Here is a 13,411-nt window from a genome sequence, read left to right on the forward strand (position 1 = left end):
CAGAATAAAATTTTAGAGCCGTTGAAGTGTCTCAACGTTTCCTAGACAATATGTTTTTTTTGCCAATTACAAGGGATTATAGCTACACACTTAATATAAAAGTTGATTGATTTTATCAGATGATAAGCTCATCTATCTATTTTTCAGGTGGATGTGTTCTGTTAGTGTATTTCCTCTGATTTAACCGTCATCAATACATTTCTATTATCTATCTATTATCTATTTAGAAACAGTCCTTCTCTTTCTCTGTATCAGATAAGCTAAAATACTTAACAAATTAAGAATATTTCTAGTAGTTATATCTATCTATAGAACTTACACTTTTGACATGGCGATCAATATGTTATTATAAGTTTGATATTGATTACAAGTTTGACTTTAATCATTATTCATGATATAGTTTGGGTTACGGAAGCATGGTTTAAGAATGAATGAAGAAAACTGACTAAAGACTGATCTGACAACTGACGGGTCGCCTGTTATAATTTAATAATAACGAAAATGAAATCAAAGTCATCAAATCAAACAAAATGAGTCAAAGCAAGCGAAGGACTTCAAGTGCTTGGAAAAGTTCCCGGCCTGACAAATAGATAGCGCTGCTAGAATTAAATCCATATGTTTTTTAAGTAGCCCTAACCCTCAAAAGATGCGTGTATAAATTTGACAGCTGTCGGATCATTACTTTGCGAATTATTGTATTTTGAGTGAAGCAACTTTTGTTATTGTGAAAAAAATGGATAAAAAGGAATTTCGCGTATTGATAAAATATTGCTTTTTGAAGGGTAAAAATACAGTTGAAGCAAAAGCTTGGCTTTTCCGGGAAATGCCCCAGGAAAATAAACCATCAAGGATTAGTATGCTAAGTTTAGACGTGGTGAAATGAGCACCGAAGACGGTGAACGTAGTGGACGCCCAAAAGAGGTTGTTACCGACGAAAACATTAAAAAATCCACAAAATGATTTTGAATAACATGTAAATTGAAATTGAGTGAAATAGCAGACACGCTAAAGATAGCAAATGAACGTGTACATCAAATAATTCACAAATATTGGGATATGAGAAGGCTCTGTGCAAAGTGGGTGCCGCGCGAACTCACTTTTGAATAAAAACAACGACGAGTTGACGATTTGGGGCAGTTTTTAAGATGATCAAGCGTAATAAACCCGAGTTTTTGCGTCGATATGTGACAATGGATCAAACATGGCCTCCAATCGACAGTCATCCAAGTGAACTGCACACGATGAACCCGCTCCAAAGCGTGGGAAAACGCAACAGTCGGCTGGTAAGTTTATGGCGTCTGTATTTTGGGATGCGCATGGAATAATTTTTTTTGATAGCGTTATTGGACCATGTGAAGGACGAAATCTCCGAAAAACGGCAGCATTTAAAAAAAAAGGAAGTGCTGCTTCACCAAGACAATGCACCGTGTCACAAGTCAATGAAAACGATGGCAAAATACATAAATTGGCCTTCGAATTGCTTCCTCATCCACCGTATTCTCCAGATCTTGCCCCCAGCGACTATTTCTATTCTTTTTTTAGAGAAGAGTTCAATGGAGTGGTGATCGCCGAAACTGAGGCCTATTTTGAAGCAACGGACAAATCCTTGAAGGGAATTATGTTGAATAAATAATTTTGCCAAAAAATTGTGTTTTACTATGGTAGGCCGGGGCCTTTTCAATTGAACTGTTACTGTTGAAGTAATAAGTCGAACCTGCAAGTTGCAGAAACTTTTGCTTTACTAAGATGGTCAGTGTCGAAGAAATAAACTGTTACAATCAAGACTAAAATCCATCTCCGTCTTTCGAATACTTATCTTACTAATCCATATTTAAGGCTCCGATACTATTATAGCTGTAAGGTTGAACCTTTCAAATGCGATGCTTAAGGCAAATTTTACGTGTTTCTCTTCGATGTCGTTCTAGAAATTAAGCTATCAGTTTAAGATGTGACAATCACTGCACATTTGAGGAAAAAATCCAGAGACCAGGACATATATGTGTCGAATAAAGGGTGAACGAAATTCCCGTATACTGTGGCGAAAAAAAAAAATAGAAAACGATATGATAAATTGAAGACTAACACATGGTCCGAGGTCAAAACGATTCCGGCCATTAGTTAACTGTAGAGAGGTTTTCTTCCTCAGTGCCGGCTATAGATTGATGATGATGGCGATGATGATCTATAAAACTTTGCTTGCTGAATGATTATTCTTTGATTAACGCGAATATGCACTTGAATATATGATTTACATGAATTAGTCAACATAATTACATACCCATAATATAAAAAGATTACCTTACATTATGTTTGAAAAATAATTTCGTATGCTGAATCGTTGAAATTGTCATAGAAGACCCATGATGTTTTTCGTGTTTTACATGCATGTAATGCAATGATAATCGGAAAGCGGTACTTATTTTGATGACAATCCTGGTTCAACATCTTCATATATTATCCTTAGGTTAAACTGTAATGGATAACTTTAAAATCTTCTTCAGATGTTATAAATTTTGTAAAACGGAATAAAATGGTACTCATTACATATGATTTAAAAATTGAATGAACATTTTCTAAATCGAAAGATCTAGATAGTGGGTAGAGCGTATAAAGTCTGTTGAAATAACACCTAAAAAGAGACAAAAGTATTGATGGACTACACGTGGCATACTGTATATCGACCTTTTACCACGCAGCCAAATTAATAATTCACAAGTCTATTTTCCCGAAATTGTTGCCGTTCACCAAGAATATTTATTTTACTTAATACTATTTATTTTCTTTTGGTTTTTTTATTTATCGGCAAATTCTGAGTGTTACTCTTATAAAATTTTAAAAGTCCTTTATTAACGCTGATCACGAAGTTGATACCGTATACCATAGATGGTACCGTAATTATATTAATGATATCGGCAAACCGTAAGTTATTCGATATCATTTGATGATTCCAGCGTAATTTTGTCTATTTTTCAGTAACAACCTCCTTCAAAACATTTTACCGTCATTTTATGGTTTTACCTCATTTTCATTAAATTCATATTATTCATGTTAATTATTTTTTAAAAACTTTTGGCAATAAATAAATCCTCATCTCTTAGATTGAAATAATTAGTATAATTTTTTTGTTAATCTCTTGGAACGTCAACAATCTGCCCGTGGGCAATAAGTATTATTGTTTGATTTCTGTTATATAATATAACCATCCTAACATGTAGAGGATCACTTTAGTAAGTGATCTGCTGTACAATTTATAATCTAAATCTTATTCTAGATACTATTCTAACTTATTTTAAAGTCTATTCTAACTTATTCTAAAGACTATTCTAACTTATTCTTATTCTCTAATTTCACTTTAAGTGTCTATTAACCAGTTCGTATGGTAGCGCACTGTCATCGCGCACATTTAACTGTTTGGCGAGTGCATTAGGATGCACTAATAGTCTTTCAGAGTACTTCGTACTAGCACTTCGAATCACACTCGTTATGGGTTCTATGGGGATATCGCGTTGAATCAGTTTGTTGGACACGTAATATGGGGCATCGACGATGACTCGCAACACTTTATTCTAGAACCTCTGGAGGATATTTATGTTAGATTTGCTAGTAGTACCCCACAGTTCAATACCATAGGTGCACATGGGCCTAAGTATTGACTTATACAGCAAAACCTTGTTATCTAATGATAATTTAGATTTGCGCCCTATTAGCCAATACATTTGGTTTAGTTTAAGCCCAAGCTGTTTGCGTTTTGTCACTATATGTTTTTTCCAAGTCAGACATCGATCAAAATGCATTCCGAGATATTTAACGCTGTCTGCTTGCGGAAGTTCATGATACTTCAATTTTACTGAGATACATGTTCTTCTGCAAAGGGTGAATGTCATATGGGTAGATTTTGTCTCATTTGCTTTGATGCCACGTTTCCAACCACAATTCGACTTTGTTAAGATGAAGTTGGAAAGTTTTGTGGCTGATAGTGGACCCTCGTGTGATGATAAAACCGCTGTATCGTTAGCATATGTTGCAACAGTAGTGTTCCGTGAGGTCGGTAGGTCAGCTGTGTACATAAGGTATAACAATGGGTCGAGAACACTGCCCTGCGGAACACCCGAATATATGGGCTGTAGGTGAAACTTGTATTAGTATAATGAGTTTAATAATGTTAAAGTTAACAGTTCTTAATTACAAAGGTGTGGTTAACTAAAATTTCTTATTCCCTTAAAACATTGGTGTTATGTAAGAAGTGAGGTAACCTTAGATGTTAGCTTGACTAACATATTCACTCGTTCTCTTTGGATATTCGATCTAATTTAAAAAAATCTTGATATTAAATAGTCAAGAAATAATATTACAAAATAAGTAATGTCATTCACAAAGGTTTCAAATATCTTCAATGGCATACTTTTTATTTCTCCTAGATCTCCCATAATTTTTCTATTGTTTGTTGTTTTCTATTTATTCAATATCGTTCTAACATATATTCTCTTAGTGCAGTGTTTTATTTGGTTATGCTTTTGTTAAAGTATATAAGGAAAAGGTTATAAACAAAAGTAAAGAAAAAAAATCGTGGTGTACGAAGAGTTCAAAAAATTGAAAAATTTAGGAAAGCAACTTTTTTTTAATTTTCACTGGTCAACTAATCACAAGATATTTAGTGAACATTTTAAATTTATGTTAAATGGATTAGAAGACAGTTATATGAAGTTTGTGGAATACCCTCAGTAGAATTAAATGACATGTCACTTTATATATTATATTGTTATCTTTCATACTAACTACATTAAATTTTATTTGAAAGTTAAAAAATTATTAAAATACAGCAGACGCAATGGGAGGTATATTTTTGGTTAACGATAAAATAAAACTATTGCTGATAACTTGCCTTTGATTTAGAAATTTCAACAAATTGATTTATAAATAACAGCAATAATTTCTTGAACAAGAGATAATTTCAAGTAAAATAGAACTACTAAATTAACAGGTTTAACAGGTTTAGAATAACATTTAGCAATATTTAATAATCCTTAAATTAATTACGATAAAAATAAAAATAAAGGTTTCGCAAATAAATATGTATAGAGGATGTAGGGAGGTTTCAAAAAGTAATTAAATATTCTGCTTACATTACGTTCTATGGTTTTAAATCTGTCTCAATGGTGAGGGGTGGTATGGTATTAGCGTTACTGGGAAACCTAAAATATTTACGGGAATATAAGTCATGTTAATATTCATAATACCTTTTAGTGTCGAATTTATACTGTTTAATACCTCTGTTTCTTTGAATTTATAACATTTTATCAATATTATTCGAACGTTGTAGGGCTATATATTGGAAAGCTACATAAAGGAATGAATTGAGGATCAAGATAAAAATATTGAGAAGGCAGAAATATATGTCTAGACGTTGATATAAATTATTTAGTTCGCAGACTTTTCAAACTGAGGATTATCTTTTAACCAAACCCAACCTACGATATTGGAGAAAACAAAATTTTTTTGACCAAAGCAAAAAAAGCTTTTAATTATTTTAAAAGTATCCACTAACAAAGGTTTATAAAGATTTCTATGTTTGTTAGAACTGGAAGGAAATGTTACTTTTATAATTTATTAAAAAAAGGTGCCTTTGCAAATCATCTTGTATAAACTGAGTTTTTTAAAATTAATGTTGGTTTAAAATATTTAGGAATTGTGATTTTATAAAAACTCAAAAATATTTTGTAGGAAAATAAATTACACAAGTTTACAAATTCGGCTCAGCTTTTGGACCTTAACAATTCGATTCTTAATTAAAAAGATTGTGTGTATAGATTAGTTCTAGTTTTCAAGTTCGCGTATGGTGGCAGCACTGTATTCTTATAGTGACAGTCAGCTGATGATGTTGCATTAAAGATAATTTAGAATGTGTTTTAGTGTTGTGTTTGTGTTTCGGAATGTGAAAATATGCAGGAACAACGTTGGAAAGTCGATTCAAAGTGTTTTTGTTACGTTTGTAGATGTTATATGCTCGGTAAATGTGGAAAAATCACGACAAATGCACTTAAAGATCTGTATTTACAGTAATTTGGTTTTGTTGTATTAAAAATTGACAATCATTGGTATAGAAATTGTTTTGTAACGTATGTAGAACAAACTTGTACAAGTGGTTACTTGGTGAAATTTTATATTTTCAATGTAGATGACAGCTACTTTTGCTCGATGAATGATTGTATAAATGTAGAAAAACACAGTATAAATATCTCGAGGTACCAACTGTGTCGAAGCCGGTTCCACGTACAGACTAGTTCCTTTATCAATTTGTCCAGGTAGTGCAAAAATGCTTTAAGAACATCGTATGAATCACCAGTGAACAATAGAAGCGATCTCGTTATGGAAGAATCCAAGAAAGTATATTTGTCGGATCTTATGGTGGGTACAGACCTGAGCATTCGGGGCGAATTCCGTCAGAAAATTGAATATGCGCATGAGCACAGAAACTGAATTCGGCGAACATTCGTGCCGAACAGGTTTCAAAATTGGTTCAAAGTCGTAGTGCGTATGCATCTTGTTAGTACCAGTGTTCGCCGTATGACTTTCAGCGCTTGGCGATGAACAGAACATAATTCTAGGATCCGGTCAAAAAATTTGAGTGAACGTATGAAAAATTGGGGGGATTATGAACAACATAGGTTTTGGTTTCGAGAATATGACCCTATTTTTCCTTGTAATTTAATTATTACTATAAAGAAGATTTTGAATGATAAATATGTGTTTAATTATATAAAAACCTCAGAAAAAACAAGGAAAATTAAAATATTTATATTTTACTTGCATGAAACTTGTTATGAAATCTGAAATAATATTTAACAATGATTCTTATCTTGCAAATAGTAATTAAAAAAACGTGTCATAAAAGTATGAGTTGTTTTTCTTGTTTTTCATTGAAGGGAATTGCATTTATTGATACTCTACATAGTACAGAGCTTCTACTAGCCAGCAGATATATTATTGCGGTTTCAAGATCTTTCTCCTTTCATTTTTTCCAAGATATGTTATGTCTCAAATGTGCTTGTTAGCAAGTTTATTTTCTAGTTTATAATTTGAAAAGATACTAGCATAATATCCTCTTATAAGCTCTGTGGCACTTCCATCCCAATCATCTTGCACTTGTCAGCTTTTATTTTTTCATACTACTTATTGCTATACCATTGTGTCTCAAATAATTTAAACCCTGTTTACAAATATTTCACCTCAAAATAGTAATAAAATATATACAAAATACATCATATAAATTCATACCTATTTATATAATTTCTGTCCCTATCATTGACGGATGAATTGCCTGGTGACTCCATTTATAGATTTTGTGCCACCAAATAAAGGTGATATTCTTAATTTAAGGTTTCATTATGTTTATCTCGTAGTGAAATTTCCACATATATATTCTTTTTTCTTGGGAATGAATATATCTTGTGGTGATTTTGGTGTATATTGTAATCTTTACAGAATTGTAAATGTTTGAAATTTCTTCAGGAATCTATAAATAGAATATTAAAGTCGTATAAACATAAGAGTTTTATGGCATATTGTTAGCATGCAATTCAAACGAGTTGAATTTCAATATTATTGGTATTTTCTTCCTTATCATTACTTTGTTTATTATATGTTTGTTAAGCTTAAGGAGAAACATTTCGACGCTTAATGAAGCCAAGTTAAAAACCGTCTTCATCACCTAGGATAATGTTGGGCCAAACGTTTCCATTGATTTATTGATGCTCAATAATTAATTCATCAAACTTTCTTTACTGCGCATGATAATTAGGCCTAGTTCTTGGATTAATTAAAATTGCGAAGTGGATATGGTATTATATACTGATCCAATTTTTTCGTCTAAAACATTTTTCACAGTTGAGGGCGGAGACATCAATATTCTCTGAATATTTTGTTTGTAATTGTAAAACGTAGCTGCCAAATTTTCTTTATTTTAAAAATATCACACACGAACACACAACCTAAGTCAAATTCAAATATTTTCTAAATATTGGGATACCATTTATATTTAAATATGAATTCTATTTAATTTGTTTTCAGTGAATTACCCAACAATCGTCGGACTTTGTGTCGGCGGAACCCTATTTGCAGTCTTGGTACTGGCTGCAACTTATTACTGCTACCAGCGTCGTCGTAGACTTCGCATTAAACGACATGGACCTGAACAACCGCTTGCCTTCCACACCCACAGGAGACCGACGGCGGTCAAATCCCCAGCTGGATCTGGAACAGGCACTCACTACCTAAAGAAAAGTCCCAGTCCCACCGGAGTGTCCAAAACACCGCCAGGAGTACGTCATCTATAGTTTTAACGATAGTTCCTTAACATTAAACTCTCTATTTATTGTTTCAGATCTCGGTACCACATACTCCCAGTCCTACCGGAAGCATTGTAGGGCCATTGGAAAGCGGGGTGGTGTCCAGTAGTAGTCCAGTGGAACAACAAAAGAAGGATATTCAAGTAGGTGATCGAAATTTAATCAAGCTTTGCTGGTTGATTTATTATAACTATAGAATGATGATGAAAAGGATCTAATACTCGTAATAAATGGCTTTGATCGAAAACAGTCTAGACATAAAGGGCTATATCTCTTAAATAAAACACCTTTTATTCATTATCACCATAGTTGGTATCGGTAACCTCCACTCTGGTAATCTATCCTTCAAAAAGCAACTTATAACTTTAATATTTATGATAGGTACTTATATTATGGTACTTTTAAAACATAACGTACATAAATATATCCTATAATTTAAGAATTTTTATTTTTTCATGTAAATAAGTTATATTTATGAAAGACTCTTGAACAAAAAAAAACTATTATTTTAGTTGGAAATTATAAATAGATGGCAGTCTCGGTCGTATCACATAAACCTCCATCCTAAAGAAACGGACGCAGGAATGTACGTGGTCGGTGTTCCATCCTGACAGTCTAGAGTTGTTATAAAAATTGTTTTTGAATATCGATTGTGTTTTCGTCCGTCAGTTTTGCCTTATTTTTGAAATGTCACTGTTTCTACCCAAATATCCATTGTACCCTTCTACGGAATGGTCTTTCAAATTTCGGTGACTCCAGATTTTAATAGTCTACGGCTAAGAAAATGAGCTATTGTAATCTGTCTTTAGTGTCTATTCACTCTGAACTGACAGCTTTTGTGTACATTCCAGTAGACTATGTTAATTCACAGCAACTTCAGTTTACCTTTAGTGGCCTTATACCTTGAATTATGATGCATGTACCGGGAATCCACGGATTAGGGATATTTTTTAAAGGTTGAATGTTTCTTAGGTGGAATAATTTATGACTAGTGGTTATTGAGAACCTTCAATACATCTTTTGTGACCTTACGGCTTCAGCTACGATACTTTTTCCTAAATTCTATTTAACTACATCAAGAAACGTTTCAAGTAACTGCTCGAATTTTCGTAGCTGCAATTGCTCTGGTTATAAAATGTGAAAGAGTATTAAATAAAAAATGTATTACATTACTAATAGAAATGTTTTATTTTGCTAAAAGAAGAGGCGACAGGTTGAACAGCTATACAAAGCGACACTGAGGGTAAAAACAGACCAATCCATCTCACACCTTCAGCTTTCAAGTAGTAAAAAAAAAACATATGGTCGGATAGTCTGGGCCGTATTACATAACATATATAATAACAAATAATGAGTTGTGATATATTTTGTTAGATTAACTGATACTAATGTATTTAATTTTTAAATATTCCGCGTGGTTTCTAAGTATAATGGATTTCTATTATATGGAAAACAAAATATAATTTGGTCTGATTCAAGCTGATTCTCAGTTAATAAGTTAAACGCTCAGTTTTATTAATGATAATATAAAAGACGGTGTAATTGAAATAACAAAATGAATATCACATGATCTAACCAATACATGAATTATAGATTGATATTTAGGGAATCGTAAAAAATCTAAATGATAATAATTAATAAGAGAGAAGAAAATATGGTAAAGCTAACTAGGTGGTACAAGAATGGCATATTGTTTTATAATTTCTTATTAGTTTATAACAGATGAAGTTAATGGAGATCGTCATTGTACAAAATATATTGGATGTAAGTAAAAGTATTTATTTCACTTATTAAAGTGATTATTTCAATAATATTAGGTGCTTGCATGAATTCTGATAAATGTTTCACTAAAAAAGGACATTTATTGAGAAAGTTGCTACAATATATATTCATAAAAATATTTCCATCCTTTTGCCAACATGAGGATATCGTGTCGAAAGAGCGATGTTGGTTTGGAAGCGATTCAATAATTTTTCAGCATTTCGAGACCGTGCTTTATGCACAAATCCATGCTGCATCGATATGAAAATGTGGTATTCAGAAGTACAAACAGTACAATGTACACTTCACAGTTTTGCAACGTGTGACCGAATATTGTCACGCAAGAGTTTGAGTATGTTATTGCTGGCCTTTTGTGCAACAATACCTTAATAAAATTGTTCAATTGGCATCGGTAGATATGGAAAATTGCTCTTTTAGAAACAAATTGCTATGTATATTTATTACAGTATTGTTTATCATAATTTACCAGTTTTTTTTCAGGAAATTGTCATTCGCTGATTTTTCAATTACTTGGAAATAATTTTTCAATTTCATATGCTGGAAATGGTTAACAATTAATGTTGCAATTAAATTATTCTGCTAGTTTTTTTTTGTATTTGGATTGCATTTTAATTCACTGACATTCCCGTTCTTCAGCTTTAGATTTTCGAAGCCGGATTGAACGTACTTTTTCTTTCTTCATTTTGATCAACTTTGAGATATTGCTATTTTTCTCGATATCGATGTTTATCTCGAAAATATTTCAAAAATACGATGTATTTTATAAATTAGAGACATTTTTCAACCGTTAAAAATAATATTTCTATAATATATCTTCCAAATATGTTGATATATTAAAACAAAAATTGATATATCGATATTTTGAGGTTAATAACAGTTTTTAATTAATCTTATAATTTATTTTATATAAAATGACTTTCTTCAGTATCATGAGATAAAAATGAAGTCAAATGTATAAAAAGTAAAATCTCCCATACACTCTTCTATTGTAATTTGTAATGTAAATGTGTAATTTAATCGCATTTTTGTCGTTGCTTTTGGTTTACTCATTCATTACTATTGTTGTTGGAAGGAAATTGCACGGGAACAGAAAACACTGGTAACTCTAAGTGGAGCTGTTACGGAACATGCCATTGTGATTATGAATGTTCTTGAAGACTCTTGAAACTACATAATAAATAGTCCAGGGACTAATTGGAAGATGGGGTTCCGACCTTAGTCAAAAGTATTTCAGGATCTCATGCTATCCTGAGGCGTTCTGGTTTTAGTAGGTTTAGGTACTTGTAAACTACGTGCTTCACCTCAGTACAAGGGTATCTATGCACCTAGATAATGCTGAGCTTTGTTGATTCGTTAGGAATGTCCATTTATTGTATTTGTTTTGTTTGTTTCATTTGAACACTCAGTACTACGTGTTTTAGCGAAATTGAAGGAGCATTGAAAGCATTGATTGAGTTTGATACTTGTTTATTTCAATGTTAAGGTCAATGTAGTTGCGAAAACAGTAAAGGAATTGAATGAAGAGAAAAGAGAGATGGAGACATAGTCGTGTTGGTGTTTTACACCTTGGGATTGCATGTTACCAATCTTCGAGCATTCGTAATAAGTCATCCCTTCTGAATATTATTTATTTCAGTCAATAACACAATCTATGTTATCTACTTAACGATGTCACTATTACGAAGGAAACGACAAATCGACAAATGGTTGGCTGTTTCAAGGTAAATTCAATCTTTTCACGGTGGAATAATTTGATTTAAATAACATTTTCATTTTCAGATTGATCGAATATTTCAACGTAAAGTTGCATTTTAAAATTCCGACAAGATCTCTCACCTCCGTCTCGTGGCCTTTGGAAAATCTCTTGGCGAAAGGTCGAAGGAGGGCCGGGGCGCTAAAAACTTCGTCGAACTTAATTATCGTTGTCTCCTTTTCGTTGTCCTGCGGCGTTTTTCTCTTGTTTATTCGCTACGAGAGCCATAATATAATTTTCCCTCAGTCATGGGCATCGAGAAATCGAACGTTATCGCCGATGCTCTTTTGTTCACGGCGTCTGGGTCTCATAGCAATAAAGTCTCATTTAAGAATGGATTTAAACTAAGGGTTGACGTCACCCTGGTGTTTTCCCCTCCATCATAGAGTTTTATTTTAGGGATATTTTCAGCAAATGACGGGGATATATATTTATTGCGGAAAAAGGTTCTTTTTAGCTTCTATGGAAGTAAAACGTAATTTCAATAAATCAATGAATTGGTTTTGAAATTTCACGGTTAAAATGTGCTATTGAATATTTTTTTGTTTTGCATATGATTTTGAATTTCCAATTTAGACGTGTCTAAGATAAATTTGCATTTGCTGAAGATTAACCACACTTAAGAAAAATATTCATCAAGTAAATGTTGGAATTAATTTATATAATGTCTTCTCATAAAATTAAAAATAATTAAACTTGCTCCAAAACTATTTCATCATGTCTAGGCTCGATTCTAGCGCATTAATTCTAGCCCGGAATGATTCACAATTATAGTCTTATTTGATCTTAATATTTTGTAGTAAACTACACAGTAATCTTTTCTGATTCTACAAGATATACGACATGAGCTTGGACCCCCGTATAGTTGTCTCTGCAGCTAATGTTGATGGTCTGCGTATATCTAATGACACTCTACGCTTAAGAATGTTATTGTAAATTAATTTACATGTATAATAATTCGATTTAACACTGAATAGAGGTCGACTATTTGTATATTTTAAAACTGTTATAGACTGAAACTGAAATAGACATAAAGACACTAAAGATATTAAGTTTTTGCATTTTGATCAGCAATATCTAAGGGTGAAAATGTTAATATTAATGTGAACAATATTTGAATAATCTAACCTAACTATATCAATTGATAATTTTGATATTTCCCTACATAAAATAATAGTTTTCCATTTAGTATTAATGAGTTATTCCATGAATATAAATGCTAATCATGGAATGCTTAAAATTTCATTATCATTATGCATTATTTTTATTTAACTTGAAGAAATCTGTTGCCTAAGCTCATCAAACATTTTTAGAAACTTATAATGTTACTGCTTCGTCATATTCCAATTGTTGGTTTTGGTATCAAGGTTTTAAAATATATCTAAAGAAAAAATTTGAAAACAAAAAGTGAAAAACTTATTGGATGAAATCTCGATGCCAAAAAACTCTTGAGTAGTTTAGTAGTTGACTCCTCAACTCAATTTAAACCTCATATGTTTTCATGTTATAGAAAAAATCTAAAAGGAGATAA

General features: G+C 32.2%; 1 protein-coding gene across 1 annotated transcript in view; it reads left to right on the plus strand.

Moving 5' to 3' along the window:
- Syt4 (Synaptotagmin 4) overlaps positions 1–13,411 on the plus strand; it is a 43,990-nt gene that overhangs the window by 10,534 nt on the left and 20,045 nt on the right. Inside the window, exons 2-3 of the mRNA XM_076404622.1 lie at positions 8,068–8,318; positions 8,381–8,488. Coding sequence (XP_076260737.1) covers positions 8,068–8,318; positions 8,381–8,488 — 359 coding nt within the window. The remainder of the gene's footprint in view (positions 1–8,067; positions 8,319–8,380; positions 8,489–13,411) is intronic.

Source organism: Rhynchophorus ferrugineus, unplaced genomic scaffold (genome assembly GCF_030347505.1).
Source record: "Rhynchophorus ferrugineus isolate W39M unplaced genomic scaffold, kcgeb_rfMv2 rfM4, whole genome shotgun sequence".
NCBI lineage: Eukaryota > Metazoa > Arthropoda > Insecta > Coleoptera > Curculionidae > Rhynchophorus > Rhynchophorus ferrugineus.